Genomic DNA, 10,931 nt, shown 5'->3' with positions numbered 1-10,931 from the left:
TCTTTCCCTAACAAAATGTTTTTGGAATACGCTGCCTCTGTGCTGCAGATCCTCTATGTCTCTGCGCAGACCCCTAAATCTACAAGTGACTGGACTTTGCAAACCAGGGGAAGTTGTGCACCATTTCTTTCAAAGCCAGCATGCTCTGTGACTATTGCTTCCCTGCACACTGTCCTCTGCAGAGATGGTTAATGAGTCAATGCAACAACAGTTGTAAATAGAAACTATGTGAGGACAATAAGAAATTCACCTGTGGAGTCTTTGAAGTTTCTTTGTCATTTGGATGCCGTACAAGTCATATTTTTTGACATTTCATATGAAAAAAAGAGGTAGTGTCCTAGTAGTTCAGGTACGTTGCTTGGCTACAGAATACTGATGTTCACATCCCTTTTCTGCCCAGTGTCTTTGCAGGAGCAGATATCTGGTTCTTGCACATCCTACACTAGTGACCGTCCAGCTTGTCTAAGAATCAGTCTTTGTCTAGCTTTTCTCTAATGATCATGTATTTAATTATAAAAATGGAACAAATTTAACAGGAGTAATTGAGACTTAAATGAACCATAATTTTTTACCAACAAAAATTGTCAGAGAACTTGGTCAAATATAAATAAAGAGAATTAGTGAAGAAGTTTTAGAGGAAAGGGGGAATTAGCACAGTATCTCATAATTTGTGAAGGAGAACTTAATTTGTGTAAAGTCTTCTCAAAGCATATGGAATTAGCAGGTCCATTTTCACACGTTGCCTGTAAAAGATACCATATTCTCCCTTCATTTCAGGTTTATAAATAGTTTTGGGCAGTTTTGTTGCTATGAGTGTCTTAGTATACAGGCAAAGCAACGTTATGTAGTGCAATTGATGCCTTTGTAAATGCAGCTTATTGCAGCATCCCAAGCAAGATAGATTGTAGGGGCAAAAGCATGCTTTTGCATAGACTGGAGACTTACGCTGTGTCCAGTCACAGCTGTGTTGGTTGCAAGCACACTACTGCAAAATCTGTGCTGCAGACATGGCTTCAGGCATGCCTTCGGTACTGTTGACCCATTATTTGGCTTATATGGAGTAGGGTATTTTAAAAGGGAAAGATGTTCTTTCATAAAACCAAGAAAAAGCAACTTTAAAAGAAGGCTTATTTGGCATATCTGCACGGGTGTGTTGTTTTTGAGACCCACACTGCACTGTCACATGATGGAGCATGTTTGACTGTAGAGGTGCGAGAGACATGCATTGCAAGAGGGCTCGGGAACACCCTCACAAACAGTGTCTTTCTCCCCCAGGAGTACGAGTTCACGGTGCTGCCCAACGCCTACATGATCCACATGCCGCATGCCCCCAGCTTCGACATCACCAAGTTTCGCTCCAACAAGCAATACCGCATCTGTCTCAAGACCCTGAAGGAGGAGTTCCAGCAGGATATGTCACGCCACTATGGCTTTGCAGCCCTCAAATATCTCACGGCAGAGAACAACAGCTAGCACAACGAGGCAGCGTGCAGGAAACAGGGACACCGGAGGGAGGAGCCACTCAACGTTTGGGGCCCGGTCTTCAAACTTCAAACTGAGAAATACTTTCTGTTTTTATATCATACCTGGCAGTTCTAACAGTAGAAATTTGAAGTGACACGTCTTCAGACTATGCTCATTCGCCCCTTCCGCGACTACCCCAGGCCTTTCAGCTTTAGCATTCGTGAGGTGTCAACAAGAGGGGCCCACCACGCGCCTGCCGTGCCGCCGGTGGTGGGGACTGGGCAGGGGCTGGGAATGCACTCTGCTCTCTTAGCCGCAGAGCAAAGACAGACCTTCAGCATATAGGATTTCATGTTGCTATTTAATAATTTGACATACTTTTTATCTGTAAAGGAAGATCTTCGGGTCGCTGTCCTGTGAATTTCAAATCTGCACTACTCTAAAAGGGAACTTTCACCTGTGAACTTTCACAGGGGCCCTGTTAACATGGATGACCTTGTTAATGCAGGATGAGCCAAAGGGCTGAATTAGCCTTGAAAGCAAAGGGGACACGTACACAATACTGCATTCCAGAGAAGGTGTGTTACTGGTTTAGGTGTATACATGATACTGGTTGGTCTTTATTCTCAAATTAGTTGTTTTATCAGGAAAATCCCCTATACCCCACCCTGCCTTTTCCCCAGTCCTAAATGCTGCTCCTTTCCTTGCCAAGGAAATGTCTCCCTTGTGTTTCTTTCCCATCGTCAGTTCTGGTGGTCCAGTAAAGAAGATCAGTAGCTCTGCCAGAAAGTGAACAAAACTTGTCAGTCTGTTTTCACCAGAGCAACTTGTTCACGTGTGTCTTGTAAAATAAAGGGCCTGGCTATAACTCTTTATCTTTTTAGGCAAGAATTGGATTTTGCCTATAAGGCACATTGCATGGGGGGATACTGATTTGTAGGCTCATTTCAGTGCATGCCCATCCGTGAAGGCATTGGGCCTTGGGCTTTAAGTGGACTTCTTTGCTGAACAGGGAATATAAACATGGCAACTAGTAGCCTTGGTGCTCTCCTGCTGCCTGCTGCAAGGTCTCAGAACTACTTCGTTAAAGGAGTTTATAATTAAAAGGAGCAGAACTGTTAGGAATAAATTCCCTATTCGAGGGGGAGAAAAGAATGTGTTGGGAATCTGAGTGTGAGTGTTTGCTTGAACGTGGGCTGGTCAAGTTCACAACTTTGGTACACACAGGAGTATGCCGGCGGGTGGACAGGAAACCTAACAAGCAAAATGCAGAAAACAAGACACTGGACTTTTTACCATTTTCTTTATTCTTCAGTATTAATGTTGTGTTTACATGGGATGAAGAGATGAGGTTTAATGCACTACCCCTTGCAGGGCTATTTGTAATTTCTCTTGCAGTGTTAATAGAGAAAGCAGAAACAACTCAGTGAGAAACGCATCTGTCTCCCTACCCCAGATCCCCATGCGTACCAATACCACTGCCTGAGTTGGGAAATGGATCCATGTTGCGTTCTGCTCACTTTTTTTCCATTTTGTTTTTCAGCCACTGGACCTTCTACTTTCCTCCTCACCTCATCCCTCTAGAGCTTGGGTTTATTTCTAACCTGACATTTCGTGAGAGCTTTCTGTTACAGTGGAAACCACATGGTTAAACCAGACATTTAAACTACAAATATCAGTTCATCATGCTGTGTATATATAAGAAAAGGCAAAAAAGGCAGAAGAAGTAAAAAGGGGCGGGAGACTATGTGTGATTTTCACTTTTTCCCCTGGGAGTGTTGGCTGCATAAGAATACATCAACGCGTAATTTTCCAAAGTGCTTTTCTTCTGTTCTTAATGGCTTTATGTAAAGATTTACGTAAAAAGCTGAGAAGAGCTGGGAAGAAGTGAAATGAGTGCTTAGTCCTAGATAAGATACATTTAAAAAAAAAAAAAAACCAAAAAACAAAAAACAAAATCTTAACTCCCCAAGTCCCATATTACTCATCATTAAGGGCCCAGGTCACTGTGGATTTTGAGAATGAGAAGAACCCTGCAGCACAGAGTCCTGTTGATTAACTAATGTGCAGAAAGATATGAAAAGCTGATCCTAAGAGAGGCTAACACTGGTTGTACCTACATAAAATCTCCAGTCAGAGCTTCAGTGTGGCCACCATTATATTTCATATATATTAAAAACTTTCATTTCCAGATGTACATTTCTCCTTGGCTTAACAATGTTGCCCAAGGATGGACTAGCTTGCCAAGCGGTAGCATAGCCTGTAGCACGGACCTGTACATTTTTGGATGTGCCAGTATCAACACGAACATTATTCTCTACTCAGTGGTCGTGAGATGCAGATGGTGGAGCAGGGAGGTGATCATTTGCTGCTTGCATGTCTGTACAGCGAGTCACGGGACCTCCTGGGTGGGTAGGCTTAGGTGTGCTGGCTGGTGTTACCAGCTCAAAGATTGGTAGTAGGTTCAAAGAGTCCCCTTTTTTTCCCTTATAGACACTGTACCGACTTGTATCTGACATGTCATGTTTGTCTGTGTGCTTTATAATTTGGGAGGTGTGGGGCTTGGGGTTTTTTTAACACATTTCAGCCAATTTACATGATAGCAAATTAGGATTACATATCTGTCTGTAACTGCCAGGGCTCCTCCAATGCCATGAAAAAACCACCACCAACAACAAAAATCCCCAACTCAGTTATAACACTGACTGTCTTCCAGTCCTCTGCTGTAGTAGATATTTGCTAGCAACTTTGTTACTTAATTCTCAGTTTTCTCCTGAAGCCTTCAAGAAATATCAGATAAACCTGGTGACTTAATGCCTTTGATTTATTGATTTGTTCAAGCAACTTCTCTCTTGAGTCTTCAGTCTATGACCTCTCCTTATCTTTGATATTTGGAAAGTGTGAGTCTCTCATTTAGATATCACTCCAGCACCCTTTCTGGTGAAGACTGATGCAAATAAATCATTTAGATTCTTGGCAATGTCCTTATTGTCTTTAATTGTTTCTTCTACTTATTGTTTGGGGTGGCCTACCAGTTATCTCCCATTTTTTGCTTTTGGTGTGCTAAGCAAATGTGTATTTTCAGTTTTAACTTCCTACTATTTGCTCTTCAAATTCTTTCTTAGCTTGCTCAAACTCCGACTTAACTATGTCATGCCTTCCTCTCAGCTTTACAAAGTTTTGATTTCCATTCTCTGAAGGTTTCCTATTTGGCCTGAATAACTCCTAAAATTTGCAATTTAGTCATACCAGCTTTAGTCGTACCAGTCATACCTTGTCCTTGTCTTCCATTTATCCATTTATCTGAGGGAATACCATACTCCATGGCTATTTATAAACTCTTTCCATTTTTAATCTCGGGATTTCAGGTTTTCTTTTCTTTTTGTTTAGGGCCACTGATTCTTTCTTTGAAACAAAAAAGTGGGGTTTATTTTTAAATTTTTATATCAAATATCGACGTACTAGGTTTTGGGGGGTTGTATTTTCCTCTTTAACCTTCCTAAATGCTAACCTTTGCCTAGTCAAGGCATCAGAAATAAAACCCTACAAAACTCTTCTTCTAATTTGGGCTCTTCTCTTGACACATTTTGTTCTGTGTCTCTCTTTTCCCCCTCCACTCCAAAACATTGACACGTGTGAGTCACTGCAAACTTTTCAGTCCCCTAAGCCCCTTCCAGCACTACAGCCTGAGCTGTGTATTTCCCAGCACCTCCTGACATCCCACCACATTTCAGACGTAATTACTATTCCAAATAACAATCTGCTGGCTGGCATCCAATCCTCCTATTTTTGTTTTCACGCTTCTCCCTTTGATATAGCAGGCTTTGCAAATTAAGTTTTGCGCAAAGCACTGGCCTTTATTTAATGCCTTATTGTAACCCTCTGTTTCCGTGATTTCTGTTGTAACAGTATATACCTTCAAATGTTTGGCTGTAGTTTCCATCCTATCATTTTCTGCCTAAAGGTCATCTACCTTTTGCCTACCTGGCAGACCTAGAAAATGTCTTTGTTTATCCCAGATAGTCCTTAGTGTCTATCAGAGTTTTTTCCAAATCCTACTTTCAGTAATTCCTTCCAGCCTTGCTAGTTTCCTGTGTGAGCAATCCAGTTCCACTTCGTAATTTGCAATTTTTATTCTATTTGTAATCATCATCTTTGAATTAATGACATAAAGGAATTAGCAACTGTACCTGCAGTTCCATCACTTTTGTTAGACTGAATATCAGATATGCTCACATTATTCCTAAAGCACTGATTTTTTACCTGGTAGGCTTCACGTGGTTTGTGTGTAAATCATAAACTGCATTTTCCTTTTACTGTGACAATTGGAGGCACTTTGTAGCGTTATTTGCAGTAGCTGTTGCAGCAGAGTAAGCCCTGTGTTAGGGGGAAAAGCACAAAAACCTTGTCAGAATTGTAGCTACTGTTTCTCTCCACAGGAAAAAATAAGGCCCTAGCACAGCTGAACAGTTTTATAAATGCCCTGCACAAAACACATTGCACATTATTTTCTGGTAGGTATGATCATACATCGTCCAATTAAATATGAAAAATACGTTTTTAATGTTCTCATTTTTACATGCAATTCTCTCCAGAAGATAATGCATTTCCTTCTGCATGGTGCCAGTTTCCCCCATTACGCCAGCCTGCCTAATAGCCCCATCTGGTTTTGGCTGAGGAAGATTAATGACCAGCAGCACTGGGAGTCCTGGCAAATCAGCGGAGATATTACCCTCGGGCATTGCGCAGGACATCCCCCTCTGCCACATACTCTATGGGTGTTCCTCAGGTTTCAGTGCAACGGGAAAACGCAGCAAGCTCAGCAAGTGGGGTGAGCATCGCCAGTTATGAACTTCAACAAGGTCTAATACATTAGATGGAGTGCAAAAAAGAAGAATGCATCATTGTTAGCTGAAAAAATATTTCAATTTTAGGAAAAGAAAGCAGCTAAGTTTTTGCCATCTCAGTAAGTGAGAATGGAACAAATAAGTCACTAGCAGACAATGACAGCCAATAACCTAGTATTTCCACTGCAGTCTTGAAAATGCAGAAGCATTGATAGCTACATGAAGTCGTTTTCACGGTAGTGATTCATAATGTATATTTAGACGATATGTTTACATCCAAACACCTAGGTGAATTGGGGATTGTTTGAAGATTGTTACCTTGGTTCACAATATAAAATGAAGTTTGGAAAAGCTTCTGGCTGTGCACAGCAAGTTATGGCCCAGGAAATGCTTACAAACCTGGATTTAGAAATACCTTGCTTTTATAGGAATTTGTTTTCATCAGTAGTTATACATCCCCAAAACAAGACACAAAGTCCTTGAGAATTTCAAAAGGATCTTTGTACGTGTCAGTTGGCTGGAACATTTTCTTCTTATGAATACTTGGGATCTAGGGTTTGTTTGCCCTGCAGAGTAGAATTGTTACAATCAATTAAAAAAATAATCTGGGAATTAGAAAGCCAGCCAAATACTCATTTGTGTGATGGATCATATGAAGGTATTTGTCCAGACACGTTAATGGGTACTGCAATGCAAGCGTTAGCTCATTGAGGGTGTCAGGATGCAAAAGATCTGAAACCCAGGCTAAGAGCTTAATATCTTTCCAGTCTTTCTGTGCTATAGTTTCCCCCCACAGGATGAGAACAGCTTCCTGTCTCCCAGCTAATTACTGTTTCTGTAGGGTTAAAATGTCCTAAACCTCTGTAACATGGATTCATGGGAAGTTAGTGTGCAGGTGACAAAGGCCTCGTTTGAGCTCCATGGTCCATTGCCATGAGATACAAGATCTCAATCCAAAATAGTTCTGACCTTGGGGTAATTCTCCGATCGGGCGTGTAGACATCACTCTCACCAAATATATTCAAGAAGAGGTCACCAAACACATGAGGCCAAGTAATTCAAGCCAAGCTAAGCCTATTCCTCAGTATTATGGCAACATAATTCTCAGACAATGGATGTGTGAATTTTCAACATGAACCATTTTATCACAAGACTCCTGCTAAGGCTGCAAAACCAGTCATGTGTAAGTTAGAGGATCTGAAATTTCAAGTTGCTGGTGGAGCTGGTGATCTGCTCATACAACTTCTGTCCCCTGGTGCATATGTAATAGGACATAGTCTCTACACAATAATTTGCTGGGTTTTTTTTAGAGGACTCCTCTCTCATTCTATGCACAGAGTGGATGGTACTCAGGGAATGAAGCAGCCGGGTGATACTTCTTTTTACTTTTGCTCCCACTGAGCTTTTCATAATATGATAGCTGCCGTGATTCTGAGCAAAGACAGACTTGGCTTTTTTTACTTTCTTCCCAAAGGATAGGTTTAAACCATGATTTAGGAAAATCAATTATCCCCCATGCTCTCAGGCTTTCTGAGCAGAATGCCTGCAATTCTGTTCTGCAGGCTTTTCGTGTGCGGAGGGATCCTACGGAGCTGATGGAAATTACACACTCGGAGGCCTTGTAGCACTCACCCCCAACCTATGAACGTTAACAGCTGAACGCGCGAGAGTGATGAATCCCAGCTCTGTCCAAGCATGTCTGCTCCTGCACCGGCAGCACCCGAGAGGCTATCAGTCTGTCAGGAAAGCAGTGAAAAGATGGAGTCAATAATTTGGGGGAAGGGGGAGGGGGGGGGGGCAAGAGGGGTTTGTTTTAAGTGGCGAAATTTTCAGAGGAATGAGAAAGATCTCATTGTGAGGTCCTTCGGAAGATCTGTTTGTAGGATCTGTGGGTTGGACTAAGCTCATTCTGGATCTGTGGCATTTCTTATCCAACGCTGGCCAATGTGTGGGGCCCACCTGTAGTAAATTCTGTGGGTTGTAAAATTCATGAAAGTCAGCACTGAGATGAAACCATTCTCAGCTCAAAGATGTTTAATTTGTTTCAATTCTTTGGATTGCCACATTGCTCTTTTGGTGCTCATCAGAAAAGAACTTGAAAAAAGATAATAGCAGCTTGATAACAGTAGGAGTTCGCTTACCCAGCCTTTTTTAAACTGTCAGCGCTGGGGTCAATGGTTGGGGCAAAGCTGGAGTTAGCAAGGTTCGCAGAATTTCTTCTTTTGGTCTGCTTGTGGATCTGTTGTTCCAGTGGTGCTCTCCAGCAATGCTGTAAGGAAAGGAAAAGCCATCCAATGCTGATTGATAGTTGGAACTAACCACCAGCAGCAGGAAGGAAGCCACACCACTGTCTGCTTTGAGATTTTTAGATGGCTTAGGTGGTTTTTTAGGTTTTTTAGTTTTTTAGTGAGTTCAGTATGGAATCTATTATTCTGACAGACTGCTGAGCTTTTCTGCTTTTTAGATGTATACTCACCATGAGTGGCGGAGACCCCTTGGGGTTGGGTAGGGATGGGATCAGCAGCTTGCTGGTTCAGAATGAGAACAAGAGATGTGTGTATTTTCCCTCAACACATTGCCCAATGTTTATTAATTATATGAGTACCAATTAATCCAGCTGGCCTGAGACTCAGTGTTCAGGCTGGGCAGTAAGCTTCTACTGTCTGTATTGATAACAGGACAGCTAAACGAAATGGTGCTTTCTGTCTATAACATCAGTGAATATTGCCATACGTGGCTCATGGAGCGTTTACATCTTTTACTTTCCATTGTCAGGGTTTATTCAAAGAACAGCAAAAGCAATCCAAAAAAAAAAGCAATGAGTTCTGTAAGGATCCACAAGGGTTAACACTCATGGAGATTCATCAATGCAAAATACCCACCAGGTTAACCTGCCAGCTTGTGTCATGAAAGCACAGAACACAGATACCGTCATCTTCTTTCTGATTACACTTCATAGAGCAAAACAAGTGCATGTAATAAAAACAAGATCACCCAAGACCCAAATATTTTACAATTTTTTTTGCTTTCATTTCCATTTTCATATATGAAACTAACAGTTTGCAAAACTTTATCTTCTTAGGGTGATACAGCTTTCTTCTGCTTCATTCAGACTTGCAAATATTACAGCATTGTCTCAGGTGAAGAATATAACTGAGAGGTCATTGAGATGTCCTCAGTACCCCTCTAGTACAGAGCCTGGAGGATTTTCTTTGCTTTGTGCTATCACAGGTTTTATTTCAATCTTAGCAATGTCTCTTCCCATAAGTATGAGAGACCACTGGCTTGTGCTGTACCTCTGCGTGAGTTCATTACTAAAGCAATATCAACACACTATGTTTCTGCATGGCACCTGGGCCTCCACACAAATTTATTCTGCAGGGGTTTTTTTCCAATTTTAATCTTCAAGCCTACGCCTGAGAGAAAAATTCATCAATTTGAAGCTGTAAGAATGGGATTACTATGTTTTGTTTTATTTTTAACATATTCATATTGTTCAAACTTTTCTGTCCACTACACATATATATCTTCCAGAAAAATATTGATTTGAGAGGAAGAGAGTCATTGCAAGTAAGCCAATGGGGATGAAAGTGGCAGTGTATATAAAGATAAGTAACCTACCCAAACTGTAAATTTTAGCACAAGTTTCTACAATTTACAGATTTGCTACAATTTTTGTAGGTCTCAATTTCAGGATCCTTCCTCAGGCAGCCCATTCTAGGGAATTTCGCCCTCTTTCTCCACATTCCCAATCTGCTGCACACCTAAACCCAGGTTTATACCAGGCTTAGGTAGGTGTTGGCAAGTATTTCAACAACAGCATAGACACTTTCCACAGTGCTTAGGTCTGGTTATGACTATTGCATAGAAAAAGACATCTCTCCATTGCTGGCTCCCTTAAACCAGCAAGAGCTCATTTTAAAAATAAGAGGAAAATAAATACTTGGGCTGCTGAGGGAGAAAAGAGACTTAGGCCTTTAATAGTTAATGCCAAAACAAGATCAGGTTGCTTAGGACCTGACACATTACTACAACTTGGTAGCCATGCATAAGATGGCGACGATGACTGCGTGGCTCTGGAAGAAACAATGACTTCAGAAGACTTGACATAGATAATTTGGTCTGAGGCCATAGGTTTTGCTTTTCCTATACACTTGAACTGCCTTTCACAAAGCCATCTCTTCTATTAGCGTGGTTCCCAGTGGGCAAGCACTAACTAGCATAACAAGTATGTAAACACTCCCTTTCTTTCCAAGCTCACTATAGATCATATTGGCATCACTTACTGTTTCTCCATCCCACAGCGGAAGGTCCAAAACCTGAAGAAAGGTAGCACAAAAGTGATCTAAATACCAAATGTATCTTCCAGTGACAGAATCCCTAGGTTTTTAGGTGCCCAGCTGAAGCATTCAAGCCAAGATTCATGCCATGCAACTTGGCAGCTGTCTGAGACTCATGATGTTGGAGTTTCCTTTGGTAGTCCATGGAGTGAGTGGGACTTTCTGCAGAGGGCATTTCTGTTCACCTAAGCCCTGCATCACCCTTTGCCCTCTGACTAGCAGCAAAAGTTACAGTGCTGGTGGGCCCCACACAGGTGCCTCAGGTGTACATCTGCCCAAA

General features: G+C 41.6%; 1 protein-coding gene across 1 annotated transcript in view; it reads left to right on the top strand.

The window, feature by feature from the left end:
- Positions 1 to 1,859, top strand: part of LOC104621520 (glycosyltransferase-like protein LARGE1) — a 141,424-nt gene extending 139,565 nt beyond the window's left edge. The window contains exon 13 of the mRNA XM_010288034.1: positions 1,276 to 1,859. Coding sequence (XP_010286336.1) covers positions 1,276 to 1,473 — 198 coding nt within the window. The 3' untranslated portion in view covers positions 1,474 to 1,859. The remainder of the gene's footprint in view (positions 1 to 1,275) is intronic.
- The last annotated feature ends 9,072 nt before the right edge of the window (positions 1,860 to 10,931 follow it).

This window comes from Phaethon lepturus, unplaced genomic scaffold (assembly GCF_000687285.1).
Source record: "Phaethon lepturus isolate BGI_N335 unplaced genomic scaffold, ASM68728v1 scaffold2995, whole genome shotgun sequence".
In the NCBI taxonomy this organism is placed as follows: domain Eukaryota; kingdom Metazoa; phylum Chordata; class Aves; order Phaethontiformes; family Phaethontidae; genus Phaethon; species Phaethon lepturus.
Note: the sequence above shows the minus strand (reverse complement) of the source record. Positions and strands in the feature narration are given on the sequence as shown.